Genomic DNA, 17,285 nt, shown 5'->3' with positions numbered 1-17,285 from the left:
CCATTTCTGCTCTGGAGTATCTGCCCATCGAGCTCTTCCCCCCACTCTTCATGGAAGCATTCTGTGGAAGGCACAGAAAGACCTTAAAGGCCTTGGTTCAAGCCTGGCCATTTGTCCGCCTGCCTCTGGGGGCCTGATGCAGACACCTCACCTGGGAACCTTACAAGCAGTGCTCGAGGGCCTTGGTATCCTGCTCACACAGAAGGATTATCCAAGGTGAGTCAGTTGCAGGTAACCTGGAGGGTGTAGGCAATCCTGAAGACACAGGTGACAGTAGGAGAGTAAATGACACATGGATGGACCAGTGGCTTCTGATGATGGGGGGAAGAAACAGAGACTTGGTCATTGCTGAGTTCACTTTGCTGAATGCCTTCCAGCAGTGCAGGTGTGCCTAAGATGCAAGGAAATGTGAAAGTACACGCCCCAGCCTCCTCTCAGGGATGCCTAAGGGTACTAGAGTAGAAAGTTAGGGAAAAAGGCAAGGGAAAGGAGATGGACGGATGTGAGGCAGAGAGGGAAGAAGAGGGCAAGGAAGAAGGTGATATCAGGAATGTGAAGTAAAAGCTGAGGTGCCACGTCAGAGTGTTGCCTAATTTTGATGTATCTAAAAACCATAGCTGCCAATCTGCTGATTCCCCACAGGAAGTGCAAATTGCGTGTGCTGGATTTAAGGAATACTGGCCAGGACTTCTGGAGAATGTGGTCTGGATCCAGTGTTCATGTGTCCTCAAGCTCATCAATGGCACCAATGGCTGAGGATGGGTCAAGGATCAAGAAGCCCTTGGCTCCCTTCGAGGTGTTCACAGAACTTCACCTCAAGGAAAGAACCATGAGTGAATTCCTCACTTACCTCCTAAAGTGGGTAGAGCAGAGAGACCCTTTCATACACCTGTGCTGTAAGAAGCTGAAAATGATTTCATTTCCCATGGATAATATTATGAAGGTCCTGAGCATGGTGCAACTGGACTGTATCCAGGAGTTACATGTGAATTGCACCTGACATCTGTCCACTCTGGCCATGATTGCTCCTCTCCTGGGCCAGATGAGCAATGTGCAGAAACTGTTTGTCTCCCACACCCACCTGCCTGATCCTGAGGAGTGGAATGGGCAGCACATTGTCAAGATTACTTCTCAGTTGCTGAGGCTGCACCACCTCCATGATCTCCATCTGGAATCCCCCTTGTACCTTGAAGGCTGCCTGGACCAGATGCTCAGGTGAGTGTGGAGCACTGACCAGCAAATAGAGGGAAAAAACTGGAGGTAGTGACAGATTTCCTCTTCCTGGGCTCTAAAATAACTTCAGATGGTGACTGCAGTCATGAAATCAGAAGATGTTTGCTTCTTGGCAGGAAAGTTATGACAAACCTAGACAGTGTTTGAAAAGCAGAGGCATTCCTCTGCCCACAGAGGTCCACATACTCAAGGCTATGGTCTTCCCAGTGGTCATGTACGTCTGTGAGAGCTGGACCATAAAGAAGGCAGAACACCAAGCATTGATGCATTTGAACTGTGGTGCTGGGGAAGAATCCTGAGAGTCCATTGGAAAGCAAGGAAATCAAGCCAGTCAATCTTAATGAAAATCAATCCTGAATATTTGTTGGAAGGACTGATGCTGACATTGAAACTCCCATATTTTGGTCATCTGATGCATACAGCTGACTCATTGGAAAAGTCCCTGATGATGGGAAAGATTGAGGGCAGAAGGAGAAGAGGGTGTCAGAGGATGAAATGGCTGGATGGCATCACTGACTCAATGAACATAAACTTGGGCAAACTTCAGGAGATGGTGAGGGACAGAGAGGCCTTGCATGTTGCAGTACATGGGATCACAAAGAGTGATCAAATGAACAACAATAGCTTAGGTGACCATCTGAAAATAATTAAGGGAATGTAGCATTGAACATGGAAAATTCCATCAGTCATGCACATTTGTAAACAGAAGCTCCATGCTCACTGGTTTTGTGGCCACAATGAGCCTAATTCCCCAAGTATAAAGGTCGCTTTTATTCTCCATGTGTGTATGCTAAGTCACTCAGTCATGTCCAGTTCTTTGCGATCCTATGGGCTGTAGCCCATCAGGCTTCTCTTTCCATGGGATTTTTCCAGGCAAGAATACTGGAGTTGGTAGCCATGCGCTCCTCCAGGAGATCTTCCTGATCCAGGAATAAAACCCCTGTCTTTTATGTCTCCTGGATTGGCAGGCCAATTTTTTACCACTAGCACCACCTGGGAAGCCTCAGATAAGGTTATTAACATATGGGAAATGCATGACTCTGAAGATGATGGTAATAGAGTAGGGATCAAAAGGGATCATTAAAATTGGTAGATGGTTTACAGACAAGGCAGGGATGTAAGTGAGCCCATGCACACTGGCATCCTCAGTGGATGTTATGGGATCTCGTCCAGGTTGGTTCTCTATGCATGTCATCCAAAAGCCTCACCTGCCTGAGATTGGTAGCTGGGGCCAAAGCATGTGTGAAGGAAGCATGGATTGGAAGAATTTTAAGTGTATCTCTTACTATTAAATTTTAGTGATACCCAGCCTCAATTGAAACAAGGTATCAGGCTCTCCTCTGAACTTGTCCTAGTGGATCCAATTATCTTCATTCATCCTCAAACAGAAGTGGAGGAAGTTTTTCTCTGCTTCCCTAATGAGGAGAATTTTCAAGACTCTATGTACTTGACCCAGTCACACAGAAGGATAAATGACTCTGGCTACAATAAGACTGGCCATTCTGGGTTTCAATCTTTATCAGATCATCATACCAAACCTGGGCTTGGGCAGATCACTTGTCTCTCACCTTGCAGTCAGCTTTCACCTCAAGTTTCTAAGACCTAACTTCTCTTTTTCTCCCCAGGTGCCTGATGAACCCCTTGGACAACCTGTCAATAACTCACTGCCTCCTTACAGATTCAGACTTGACCCATCTGTCCTAGAGCCCGAACATCAGTCAGCTAAAGAGCCTGAATCTGAGTGGGGCCACCATGACCTACTCTAGTCCTGAGCTCCTCCCATCTCTGCTGGAGAAAGTTTCAGCCACCCTCCAGGAGCTGTACTTAGAGCAATCTGGGATCAGGGACTCCCACCTCGAGGCCATCCTGCCTGCCCTGAGCCACGGCTTCCAGCTCACATCCTTCAGCATGTGTGGGAACCTCCTCTCCATGCCCATCATGGAGAAGATGTTGTGACATACCTCTGAGCTGCCCAGTTTAGGTCGAAAGCTGTACCCTGTCCCTCAGGAGAGTTTCAGCTCTCTGGGGATCCTCCAACCTGGGAGACTTGCCCAGTGTCGGACTGGACTGCTTGAGATTCTGAAGGACTTAGGATGCCCCAGGACCATCTGGATTTGCTTCACCCCCTGTCCACACTTTGGAGATAACACATTCTATCATCCTGAGCCCATCATATATGGTGGTAACATTCCAGCCTAGTTGGGTGCATCAATCCCAAGCTCTCTACTGAGCACTTGGAAACTGAAATCTTGGACAAGATACATCGTGAAGGGAAAACAGACATATGATTTCAGACATCTACTCAATGTGAATGTGAAAAGGAAAGGGGATCCTACAGGGGAGCATGATTGCAGGGGGAAATGTAGTCTCCTGGTAATGCAATGCTTGTGGACATGTGTCCTGTAGTGTCAGAAATAGAAACTAAATTTATTTAGGTGGATTCGAACTTGAGATTCACATGTTGCAATTGTTCCTGGATTGTTGTTGTTCAGTCGCCCAGTCGTGTCCAACTCTTCGACCCCGTGGACTGCAGAATGCCAGGCCTCCCTGTCCCTCACCATCACCTAAAGTTTGCCCAAGTTCATGTTCAGTGCATCGGTGATGCCGTCCAGCCATCTCATCCTCTGATGCCTTTTTCTGCCATCAATCTTTCCCAGTACCAGGGACTTTTCCAATGAGTCAGCTGTTAACATCAAATGATCAAAATAGTGGAGTTTCAGCTTCAGCATCAGTCCTTCCAGTGAATATTCAGGATTGATCCCCCATAAGATTGATTGATTTGATCTCCTTGCTATCCAAGTGACTTTCGGAGGCTTCTCTAGCACCACAGTTCTAACCTATCAATTCTTTGTTGTTCTGCCTTCTTTACTGTCCAACTCTCACAATCATACATGATCACTAGAAAGACCATAGCCTTGACTATGTGAATTTTGTCAGCAGAGTAGTGTCTCTGCCTTTCAACACACTGTCTAGGTTTGTCATCGTATATATGTATATTTATAGATTTATATAGATTTATATATATAGATGTATATGTAGAGTTATATACATAAATGTATGTATATGAGCTGACTGTGGCTCAGATCATGAATTCCCTATTGCCAAATTCAGACTTAAATTGAAGAAAGTAGTGAAAACCACTAGACCATTCAGGTATGACCTAAATCAAATCTCTTATGATTATACAGTGGGAGTGAGAAATAGATTTAAGGGACTAGATCTGATAGACAGAGTGCCTGATGAACTATGGATGGAGGTTCATGACATTGTACAGGAGACAGGGATCAAGACCATCCCCATGGAAAAGAAATGCAAAAAGGCAAAATGGCTGTCTAAGGAGGCCTTACAAATAGCTGTGAAAGCTGAATTCTACCAAAAATTTAGAGAAGAGCTAACACCTATCTTACTCAAACTCTTCCAGAAAATTGCAGAACAAGGTAAACTTCCAAACTTATTCTATGAGGCCACCATCACCCTAATTCCAAAAGCAGACAAAGATGCCACACAAAAAAGAAAACTACAGGCCAATATCACTGATGAACATAGATACAAAACGCCTTAACAAAATTCTGGCAAACAGAATCCAAAAAACATATTAAAAAGATCATACATCATGACCAAGTGGGCTTTATCGAGGAATGCAAGGATTCTTTAATATCCACAAATCAATCAATGTAATACACCACACTAACAAATTGAAAGATAAAAACCATATGATTATCTCAATAGATGCAGAAAAAGCCTTTGACAAAATTCAACATCCATTTTTGATAAAAACTCTCCAGAAAGCAGGAATAGAAGGGACATACCTCAACATAATAAAAAGCTATATATGACAAACCCACAGCAAACATTGTCCTCAATGGTGAAAAATTGAAAGCATTTCCCCTAAAATCAGGAACAAGACAAGGGTGCCCACTCTCGCCACTACTATTCAACATAGTTTTGGAAGTGTTGGCCACAGCAATCAGAGCAGAAAAAGAAGTAAAAGGAATCCAGATAGGAAAAGAAGAACTGAAACTCTCACTGTTTGCAGATGACATGATCCTCTACATAGAAAATCCTAAAGATTCTACCAGAAAATTACTAGAGCTAATCAACGAGTATAGTAAAGTTGCAGGATATAAAATTAACACACAGAAATCCCTTGCATTCCTATACACTAATAATGAGAAAACAGAAAGAGAAATTAAGGAAACAATACCATTCACCATTGCAACAAAAAGAATAAAATACTTAGGAGTATATCTACCTAACGAAACAAAACACCTATACATAGACAACTATAAAACACTGATGAAAGAAATCAAAGAGGACACAAATAGATGGAGAAATATACCATGTTCATGGATTGGAAGAATCAATATTGTGAAAATGAGAATACTACCCAAAGCAATCTATAGATTCAATGCAATCCCTATCAAGCTACCAACGGTATTCTTCACAGAACTAGGACAAATAATTTCACAGTTTGTATGGAAACACAAAAAACCTCGAATAGCAAAGCAATCTTGAGAAAGAAGAATGGAACTGGAGGAATCAACCTGCCTGACTTCAGGCTCTACTACAAAGCCACAGTCATCAAGACAGCATCGTACTGGCACAAGGACAGAAATATAGATCAATGGAACAAAATAGAAAGCCCAGAGATAAATCCACGTACCTATGGACACCTTATCTTCGACAAAGGAGGCAAGGATATACAATGGAAAAAAGACAACCTCTTTAACAAGTGGTGCTGGGAAAGCTGGTCAGCCACTTGTAAAAGAATGAAAATAGAACACTTTCTAACACCATACACAAAAATAAACTCACAATGGATTAAAGATCTAAATGTAAGACCAGAAACTATAAAACTCCTAGAGGAGAACATAGGCAAAACACTCTCCGACATAAATCACAGCAAGATCCTCTATGATCCACCTCCCAGAATATTGGAAATAAAAACAAAAATAAACAAATGGGACCTAATGAAACTTAAAAGCTTTTGCACTACAAAGGAAACTATAAGTAAGGTGAAAAGACAGCCTTCAGAATGGGAGAAAATAACCGCAAATGAAGCAACAAACAAAGGATTAATCTCAAAAATATACAAGCAACTCCTGAAGCTCAATTCCAGAAAAATAAATGACCCAATCAAAAAATGGGCCAAAGAACTAAACAGACATTTCTCCAAAGAAGACATACAGATGACTAACAAACACATGAAAAGATGCTCAACATCACTCATGATCAGAGAAATGCAGATCAAAACCACAATGAGGTACCATTACACGCCAGTCAGGATGGCTGCTATCCAAAAGTCTACAAGCAGTGAATGATGGAGAGGGTGTGGAGAAAAGGGAACCCTCTTACCCTGTTGGTGGGAATGCAAACTAGTACAGCCACTATGGAAAACAGTGTGGAGACTTCTTTAAAAACTGGAAATAGAACTGCCATATGACCCAGCAATCCCACTTCTGGGCATACACACTGAGGAAACCAGATCTGAAAGAGACACGTGCACCCCAATGTTCATTGCAGCACTATTTATAATAGCCAGGACATGAAAGCAATCTAGATTCCCATCAGCAGACAAATGGATAAGAAAGCTCTGGTACATATACACCATGGAATATTACTCAGCCATTGAAAAGAATTCATTTGAATCAGTTCTAATGAGATGGGTGAAACTGGAGCCCATTATACAGAGTGAAGTAAGCCAGAAAGATAAAGACCAATACAGTATACTAATGCATATGTATGGAATTTAAAAAGATGGTAATGATAACCCTTTATGCAAAACAGAAAACGAAACACAGATGTACAGAACAGACTTTTAGACTCTGTGGGAGAAGGTGAGGGTGGGATGTTCAGAGAGAAGAGCATTGAAACAAGTATATTATCAAGGGTGAAACAGATCACCAACCCAGATTGGATGCATGAGATGGGTGCTCAGGGCTGGTGTACAGGGAAGACCCAGAGGGATGGGATGGGGAGGGAGGTGGGAGGGGGTTTGGGGTGGGGAACACATATAAATCCATGGCTGATTCATGTCAATGTATGGCAAAGACCACTACAATATTGTAAAGTAATTAGCCTCCAATGAATAAAAATAAATGGAAAAAAACAAAACAAAAAACCACATAGCTGTTAAAAGAAGAGAAGCAAAAAGCAAAGGAGAAAAGGAAAGATATTCCCATTTGAATGCAGAGTTTCAAAGAATAGCAAGGAGAGATAAGAAAGCCTCCCTTAGTGACAATGCAAAGAAATAGAGGAAAACAACAGAATGGGAAAGACTAGAGATCTTTTTAAGAAAATTAGAGATACCAAGGGAATATTTCATGCAAAGATGGGTTCGATAAAGGACAGAAATGGTATGGACTTAACAGAAGCAGAAGATATTAAGAAGAGGTGGTGAGAATACACAGAAGGGCTGTACAAAAAAGATCTTCATGACCCAGATAATCACGATAGTGTGATCACTCACCTAGAGCCAGACATCCTGAAATGTGAAGTCAAGTGGGCCTTAGGAAGCATCACAATGAACAAAGCTAGTGGAGGTGATGGAATTCCAGGTGAGCTATTTCAAATCCTGAAAGATGATGCTGTGAAAGTGCTGTACTCAATATGCCAGCAAATTTGGAAAACTCAGCAGTGGTCACAGGACTGGAAAAGGTCAGTTTTTGTTCTAATCCCAAAGAAAGGCAATCCCAAAGAATGCTCAAACTACCGCACAATTGCACTCATCTCACACGCTAGTAAAGTAACGCTCAAAATTCTCCAAGCCAGTCTTCAGCAATATGTGAACCGTGAACTTCCAGATGTTCAAGCTGCCTTTTAGAAAAGGCAGAGGAACCAGAGACCAAATTGCCAACATCTGTTGGATCATCAAAAAGTAAGAGAGTTCCAGAAAAACATCTATTTCTGCTTTATTGACTATGCCAAAGCCTTTGACTGTGTGGATCACAATAAACTGTGGAAAATTCTGAAAAAGATGGGAATACCAGACCACCTGACCCCCTCTTGAGAAACCTATATGCAGGTCAGGAAGCAAGAGTTAGAACTGGACATGGACCAACAGACTGGTTCTAAATAGGAAAATGAGTACGTCAAGGCTGTATCTTGTCATCCTGCTTGTTTAACTTATATGCAGAGTACATCATGAGAAACGCTGGGCTGGATGAAGCACAAGCTGGAATCAAGATTGCTGGGAGAAATATCAATAACCTCAGATATGCAGATGACACCACCTTATGGCAGAAAATGAAGAGGAACTGAAAAGCCTCTTGATGACATTGAAAGAGGAGAGTGAAAAAATTGGCTTAAAGCTCAACATTCAGAAAACTAAGGTCACGGGATCTGGTCCCATCACTTCATGGGAAATAGATGGGGAAACAGTGTCAGATTTTAGTTTCTTGGGCTCCAAAATCACTGCAGATGGTGACTGCAGCCATGAAATTAGAAGACGTTTACTCCTTGGAAGGAAGGTTATGACCAACCTAGATAGCATATTAAAAAGCAGAGACATTACTTTGCCAACAAAGGTCCATCTAGTCAAGGCTATGGTTTTTTCGGTGGTCATGTATGAATGTGAGAGTTGGACTGTGAAGAAAGCTGAGCACTGAAAAATTGATGCTTTAGAACTGTGGTGTTGGAGAAGATTCTTGAGAGTCCCTTGGACTGCAAGGAGATCCAACCAGTCCATCTTAAAGGAGATCAGTCCTGGGTGTTCATTGGAAGGACTGATGCTGAAGCTGAGACTCCAATACTTTGGCCACCTCTTGCGAAGTTTTGACTCATTGGAAAAGACCCTGATGCTGGGAGGGATTGGGGGCAGGAGGAGAAGGGGACGACAGAGGATGAGATGACTGGATGGCATCACCGACTCGGACATGAGTTTGAGTAAACTCCGGGAGTTGGTGATGGACAGGGAGACCTGGCGTGCTGCGATTCACGGGGTCGCAAAGAGTCGGACACGACTGAGCGACTGAACTGAACTGAACTGAACTGAACTGATATATATGTGTATGTATATATATATATATATATATATATATATATATATATACACTCGGAAATCAGCTAATGGGATTATGGTTCCACATCTCAGGCCCCTGGACAATGGCTGGGGCTATCTGCCTTCTGGGAAGGAGCTGTAAGATAACTTCTGATAGCAATTGCCATGATGATGACAAGCTTGTGTGTAACTGACTCATGTTTAATTCTCTCCCTGGGTCCGAGTTCTTCAGGAGCCCACAGCACCTCCATCAGTGGCTCTCAAACTTGGAAATGCCTCATATTCCTGGCCTGGTCACCTCCCCCTCTGCTCACATGCTTAGGTTTAGTCTTTCAAATGAGTTTGCTAGTCTGATCTCATCTTCATGAAAGGTAACACCAGCAAAGGTGACACTGTTCCTCTTGGCCACACCCTTTAGTTTCTAAACTCTACCCAGAGAAAAGTCTTTTAATCTCTCTCCAAGTCAGTGGAAAACAATATATCCATATCTTACACTGTTTTCAGTCATTTACAGGGTTGCTGTAGGAATGCCCAGCTCCAGGCTGCCCTACCCCACCCTCACTTCTCACTGTGAGTTTGACCTGATCTCCATCTGAGAAGCCATGACTTAAACCTGGAGGACCAACCATACCCCCAGGAGACAGCCCTTGCTCCCTGAATAGGCTCCTGATCTGCTATTATTCCATCATAACACTGGCACAATAACTTGATACATGGAGAAGTTTAGTTTGTTTTCTTTGGGACAGCACCACTGTTCCTGTGAAACTGCTTTATTTCTAGGCCATTTGAATAGTTTTAATATGTACAAAGAGTCCCCCAAAGATGATGCTTCCAGGTTTTCCTTTTTCTGTGCAGTGTCAGGAACAGATTAATCCCTCCCTTGACATACCTGGGGCTACAACTGCCAGTATTAATAAAACTCGATCAATATTTACGGTGTGAATCCAGGAATGTGTTTTAACTTCCCCTTTGACCTAATTATTTCTCTTTCCTGAAATGAAAATCTGATTCAATCAACCTGGAGTAAGACAAATTTAAGGATTAACCAGCTGGATATTCTGGAATCTAACGTGGTATCACTTCCCTATCAGAAGTTACTTGTTGGAAGGGGAAAGAAATGATTAGAAAGTCCTCTAAAAGCCTCAGGCATCAAAGAAGGAATATAGAATCATTGCCTGGGTTCTACAAGGCATCTGAGGTCTGAGCACCCTGCCAACCACATCAGAGCTGGTGTGTTACTGACACTCACATACTTTGTAGTTTTTTTATTTTACTAGTTAGGCTTTCTAAACAGAAACTTAGAAGCATTCCATATGCTATTTTTAAAGTCTCTCCCAGGTGTCTCAGCGGTAAAGAGACTGCCTGCCAATGCAGGAGACAAAGGTTCAATCCCTGGGTCAGGAGGATCCCCTGGAGTAGGAAATGGCAACCCACTCCAATATTCTTTCTTGGGAAATCCCATTGCCAGAGGAGCCTGATGGGATTCAGTCCATGGGGTCACAAAAGAACCTGACACAACTTATTGACTGAAACAAAAACAACTGCTTATGAAGTGTTCCTTTCACTGAACTCCTTTCCAAAGCAGTATTGTTTCAGGAATGAAAGTGGGGGTGCAGGAGAATGATCAGATCCCAGGTCACATAAGAGTCTCTGGCAAGGACTCAAAACATGTGGCTTTTGGTGTCATGCAGGAAAGAATTCAAGAATGAGCCTTAGTAAAGAGAAAGAAGGTTTATAAAGGCCCACACTCCATAGAGAGAGAGTGGACCATCATGGAAAGCAAGAGAGGCACCAGGTTTGTCAATTTTTATAGGGGCACGCAATTTTATAGGCTAATGAGTGGGAGGAGTATTCCAGCTATCTTGGAGCAATAAAATATTAGTCAATCAGTTGTGTCTGACTCTTTGCAACCCCATGGACTATAGTCTGCCAGGCTCCTCTGTCCATGCAATTCTCCAGGCAAGAACACTTGAGTGGATAGCCATTCCTTTCTCCAGGGGATCTTCCCGACCCAGGGATTGAACCCAGGCCTCCTGCATTGTGGACAGATTCTTTTACCATCTGAGCCACCAGGGAAGCCCCTTTCATCTTGGGGAAGGGATGGGGATTTCTGGGAATTGGACCGCTGCCCACTTTTTGACCATTAATGTTCATTCTTGGAACCATCATGGCAGCTGGGTTGTGCTACAATGAGCTATACTGAGGATCAAGGGCAAGTGCAATTTGAGTCCATCATCCTGGACCTGGTTCTTACTAATCAGTTTATGTCCTGTCCTTCTTTTAAAGGTTGTGCCTTGCCCCTTTCTTGTCTCAGTAATTCTTATATATGTAAAGAAAGAATGTGTAAAAATGTACATCTCAAAGCTTTCCAGCTCAAATATACTCCCACATCTTAATAACACTCTTAGTTACATGGCTTCTGTAATGTCTCATTTTAAAATTTTAAAGTGAAAACCATCTTTTCATTCACTTTGTGGTACTGATCTCAACTTTTGGAGAGGACCCCCTTCAGAAGCAATACTTCTTCCTTTTAGTCACTCCTTTTAATTTCTAAACACAACCCAGAGAAAAGTCTTCTAAATTTCCTTCTTCCCCAAGAGAAGGGAAAAAAACCCTACATTTTACACTATTTGCGTTACTCACATTATCCCTCTACGGACGTTCAGCTCCAACTAACCAGCCCTCACTCTGACCTCTTAAATGTGATTTTGACCTGATGTCTTCAGAGAGGTCTTGACCTAAGACTGGAGAACCATTCACATCCCCAAAGGACTTCCCTTTACTTCCTGAGTAGTTTCTGATCTCCACTTGTCAAACATAACACCTGAGGGACAACTGACAGAGGTGGATACTTTTATTTTGTTTCCTTCAGGAACAACACTACCGTCTTCATAAAGCAATTTTAATTCTGGGACATTTTGATAATTTTTTATGACTGAAGATCCCCAAAACAATGGTGCTTCAAAGTTTTGTTTTTTCTGTCACAAAGGGATAACCCCTTTCCTGTCTCGCACCCAGGACTATTACTATGAATATTAGTAAAGCCAAATCTATATTTGTGGGTGAGTCAAGAAATCCAATACCCCTCCCTCATTCTTTATCCTTCCTGAGTCAAATCTGATTCAATCAATTCCTCTGAAGGTAACAAAGATCCAATCAGGATTAACCCAATAGACAGTCTGAAATCTAATCAGGTATCACTTTCTGATTGGCAGTTAGTTGTTGAAAAGAAGTAAGATGTGATTAGAAAGGTCTGTATAAGGCTTAGACACCAAAGAGATGCAGAATCTTCAGGATTCCAGAGTCACCACCGGGGTTCTCAAGTCAGCAGGTTCATTCCCTGTCTGGGAACTAAGACACCCCATGCCATGCTGCCAAAATTGAAAAATAGAGATAAATGAATAAAAATTATTTATTTTCATATATACCGATTTAAGATTTTGGTTTTACCTTGAACGTAGTTTTGACTTAATCCCAAATATTTGATTGGTGCTTTTTAAATGTCTTAACAAAGCAGATGCTCTTTTTAGTGAAAAACATCTTTGGAATTTCATTTCTTTTTTAAAATTTTTTCTCTTCTTTTTTGAAATTTTATTTCTTGAAATTTAAAATGTTTAGCTTGAGCACAAACAGCCTTCATTCCAGGGATATCTCTTACTCTTTATCAGCTCAGTGAACTGTAGGAACTGAGGATAAAGGCTATATTGGGCCACATGATGCTCCTATTCCCATAGTCTCAAGGCTCTAAGTGATACATTAAAAAATTTCCCCCTAAAAAAGATGAATCTCAGCCTTTAGCACATGGTACCCACTTCCCAGTGATACATGATTAAGCAAAGCAGTGGATGGAAATGGACGGATGGTGGTTGGGTTTCTCCCTTCTTGCTACTTGTGAGATCATACTCTAGTGCCCATAGGGGTAGAGCTATGGCTTTGTGCCCACTGAGTCCAGAGTGTAATTGGGACTAACAGGCACTTGCACTACTGCCAAGGCAGTGACCTTTGTCTGAGAAGATTCCTCTGAGGAGTGGGGACACAGAGGTATGTTCTTGCTTGGCCTGAGAAGGATGCCTTGTTCTCTGGAAGTTTCCAGAGGATTTCTTTTGTAGCAGAGTCAGATCAGTATGAGTCTTTGGGCCCCACCCAGACTCCTGGGCCTGGCAGCTATAAGCCTGCTAAGGAATGAGGACTTGGCCATGAGTGCTTTGGAGTTTCTGCCCATTGAGCTCTTGCCCCCACTCTTCATGGAAGCCTTCTATGGGAGTCACAGTAAGACTCTGAAGACCATGGTGCATGCCTGGCCTTTTGTCCGCCTGCCTCTGGGAGGCCTGATGGAGCTGCCTCATCTGATAACCTTACAAGCAGTACTGGATGGATTTGATGTCCTGCTTGCCCAGAAGGAGCGCCCCAGGTGAGTCTAATCCAGGTAGCCTGGAAGGTTACTAGACATCCAGAAGAGACAGCTGGGGTCATAGAGTGAATGGTCAAGGGATGGACCGGAGGCTTCTGATGATGTCAATGAAGAATTTCAGAGGCCTTGACCACTGCTGAGCCCTCTTTGAGAAATGCCTTCTGGAAGTGTGGGGGAAGGTGCAGGGAAACCTGAAAGAACATGTCCCAGCCTCTTCCCGGGGATTCTTAAGGATTGTAGAAGTAGAAAATCAAGAAGGATGATGGGGCAAAGGAGATAGAGGAAAGTGAGGCAGTATCCATACTGAAGAGGAAGAGGGCAAGGCAGCAGGTAATGTCAGGAATCTGAAGTAAAAACTCAGGTGAGAAGTCTTAGTGTTGCCTATATTCTGAGACTGTGGTTTCATTCAGTTTGGATTTTAAACCATTGCTGCCCATCTGCTGTTTCCCCACAGGAGGTGCAAACTGCGGGTGTTGGATTTAAGGAATACCGGCCAGAACTTCTGGAGCATGTGGTCTGGAGACACAGAGCACATGTCCTCAAGCTCACTGACGGCACCAGTTCCTGAGGACAGGTCAAGGACAGAGCAGCCCTTGGCTCCCTTGGAGGTGTTTGTAGAGATGAGCCTCAAGGAATGGGCCATGGATGAGTTCCTCACCTACCTCATGAGGTGGGCAGAACAGAGAAAAGATTCCATACATCTGTGCTGTAAGAAGCTGAAGATCTTTGGGATGCCTGTGGAAAATATTATGAAGGTCCTGAGTGTGGTGCAGCTGGACTGTATCCAGGATATAGAAGTCAACCAGAACTGGCATCTGTCCAGCCTGGCCACATTTGCTCCTCTCCTGGGCCAGATGAGTAACGTGCAGAGATTCATACTTTCTGTCTCTGAGGAGCAGGAACAGCATGTTGTTGTCCAGTTTACCTCTCAGTTCCTCAAGCTGCACCACCTCCGGGATCTCTGTCTGGAATCTCCCTTCTTCCTGTCAGGCCACCTGGACCAGATGCTCAGGTGAGGGAGGCAGCACTGGTTGAGAAACAGCAAACACAACACTACCATGTCAAGTGCACTGTCTTATTTTATGCTCTATCCTGAAGTGTGGTAACACAGAGCTACCGAAATCAAGGCAGAGGAACAAATGGATAGGGACTCTGGAAAGGGATACCAATCTAGGGAGCTATAGACTATGGGACTGGAATGTACCAAAGAACAGTTTGAGGTTTCTACTTTAGGAGGAGATATCTATGTCCAGACAACATAGGAAAACAAGTGGAAAGGGTCTTGAGGAGGGACCTGAGCATTTCTGAATTTCTCTGCAAGTCTGTGGCCACAGACTCGAGCCTCTCTCAAATTCCCTGTCTCTAAAATGTTTTTTTGTGCTTCAGGTAAGTTAGTTAATATATGGGAAATGCATGGTTCTGGAGATGATGATAATAGAGCAGGAGCCAAAGGGACAGTAGAAAGTGGCAGATCATCTGCAGATGACACAGGGACATAAATGAGCCCCTGCAGACTGGAAACCTCAGTTGATATTGTGGGAAATTACCCAGGTTGTTTTTTTATTCATGTAACCCAGGTACCTCACCCAGCCTGAGATATGAGTGCCTGAGCCCAAGCAAAGACAGAAGAAAGCCTGAGATGAAAGTATCTTTTACCTTCTCTTCCGATACTAAAATTCAGAGATGCCTGCACTTGATTTAGACATGATGTCAGGCTCTCCCTCTGAGCAGGTTCTAGATATTCCATTATGTTCATTCACCCTTATAAGAAAGTAGAGTATGTTACACCCTGCTTGACAGATTAGGAAAGAGAGATTTCAAGGTTCTATGTACTTGACTCAGTCACACAGTGAAGGTGAAAGAACTCAGGCTAAAATGAGACTGGGCATGTTGGATATTGACCTTTATTTGACGGTCAGAATGACCTTGGCCTTGGGAAAATCACTTGTCTCTCACCTGGAGGTCACCTGCCTCCCCAGTTTCTCAGACCTAATTGTCCTTTCTTTACAGGTGTCTGGTGAGCCCCTTGGATAACCTCGCGATAACTTACTGCCTCCTTACAGAATCAGACTTGACCCACCTATCCCAGTGCCCAAGCATCAGTCAGCTAAAAGGCCTGGATCTGAGTGGGGTCACCCTGGTTGACTTTAGTCCTGAGCTCCTTCAAGTTCTGCTGGAGCAAGTTGCAGATACCCTCCAGGAATTGGATTTAAATCAGTGTGAGATCATGGACTCCCATATCGAGGCCATCCTGGCTGCTCTGAACCACTGCTCCCAGCTCAGGTCCCTCAGCCTGTGTGGGAACTCCCTCTCCATGGTGGCCATGGAGAAGCTGCTGCGTCACACCTCAGGGCTGCCCAGTTTAAGTCATGAGTTTTACCCAGCCCCTCTGGAGAACAGCTCTCAGGCAGTTCTTTCAGAAGAGAGACTTGCCCAGCTTCGAGCTGAGCTTTTGGAGATTCTGAGAGACTTGGGACATCCCAGGACCATCTGGCTTAACACCATCTTCTTTGCTTCCTATGGCTACAACGACTACTCCCATTTAGAAATTATTGAATACAACCCTGCCTAGTTGGGTGCACCTATCAAAAGCTTTCTTCTGGGCACTTGAAAGCTGAAATCTATGACACAGGTACGTCGTAAAGGGAAACCAGACCCATGGTTTCAGACATTTGTTCTGTGTGAATGAGAAAAGAAAAAGTGAGCCAGTGAATTTGCAGAAGGAAATGTTGACCTGGAGAGCTGATGCGACTTTTGGGGATATGTGTCCCACAGAGTTAGAAATGTGAACCAAAATGATTTAGGGGGATTTGAGCTTGAGAAACATAAGTTAAAGTTATCTCTGGTGGATGATTATAAAGAAATGGTCAGAAATAAAAAGACCCCTCATGTAAACCTACTGCTATCCTGCATGAAATATCCTGTTTTCTCAGTTTTATATCTTGGAAATCTCCAGATAGTGACAAAATTTAAAAAGGCGTGGAGTTGTCTATGACCTGAAACCTTAGCATTCCTGCAAGTTCTTTTTTCTATCTAGGGCATCTCTTACCTCCTTGCTTGTTTCCGTGTCTGTTCATCGGGTTAATACACGCAAAGGGGAACATACTCAGTGGCCAATGAGCCAGTGGAGTGAAGAGCTCTTGCCAGAGTCCTCACTGCTGACACAGGTCATGACCCTGGGCATGAGCAGTCCTCATGGTTCTCCTGGAGGGTCCATAAATCTTAGTTCCTGGCCTTTGTGTGTGTTGAGAAAGGGTTTGACTATATAAGGCAAACCCTCTAGTTCTGGGAGGGGCAGTCCAAACTATGAATAATCTGGAGACTCTGGTCCTCACCAAACCATGCCTGTCATGGCTGGGTAGTGGTCCTTCTTGAATTAATCTAGTTGTGCACATCCAAATTCATTTTAATAAAATGCTAAAAGAGTACAGGCATTTATCATGGTTTTAGTATTTCTATGCCACATGTAAAAATTTATGTCCTTTAGAGAGTAGGTCATGTCAATGAGAGATTTACAAAATTCCCGTAACACCTGTTTCCCACCATCAGGAAAGACCAGCATGTTTTGCCATCAGATAATCAGGATGTATAACAAAACACCTGTGGGCATATGTGATCTCCTTGCCTGTGGTAAGACATGGT

The 17,285-nt window shown here is 43.3% G+C and overlaps 1 protein-coding gene across 1 annotated transcript; it reads left to right on the top strand.

Annotated features, from left to right (window-relative positions):
• Positions 1-748: 748 nt before the first annotated feature.
• Positions 749-16,215, top strand: LOC122707445 (PRAME family member 8-like). Its single transcript, XM_043922913.1, has 5 exons — positions 749-862; positions 1,043-1,215; positions 13,380-13,643; positions 14,098-14,655; positions 15,654-16,215. Exons 1-5 carry the CDS (start codon positions 749-751, stop codon positions 16,213-16,215), a joined length of 1,671 nt encoding a protein of 556 aa, XP_043778848.1.
• The last annotated feature ends 1,070 nt before the right edge of the window (positions 16,216-17,285 follow it).

This window comes from Cervus elaphus, chromosome 14, assembly GCF_910594005.1.
Source record: "Cervus elaphus chromosome 14, mCerEla1.1, whole genome shotgun sequence".
In the NCBI taxonomy this organism is placed as follows: domain Eukaryota; kingdom Metazoa; phylum Chordata; class Mammalia; order Artiodactyla; family Cervidae; genus Cervus; species Cervus elaphus.
Note: the sequence above shows the minus strand (reverse complement) of the source record. Positions and strands in the feature narration are given on the sequence as shown.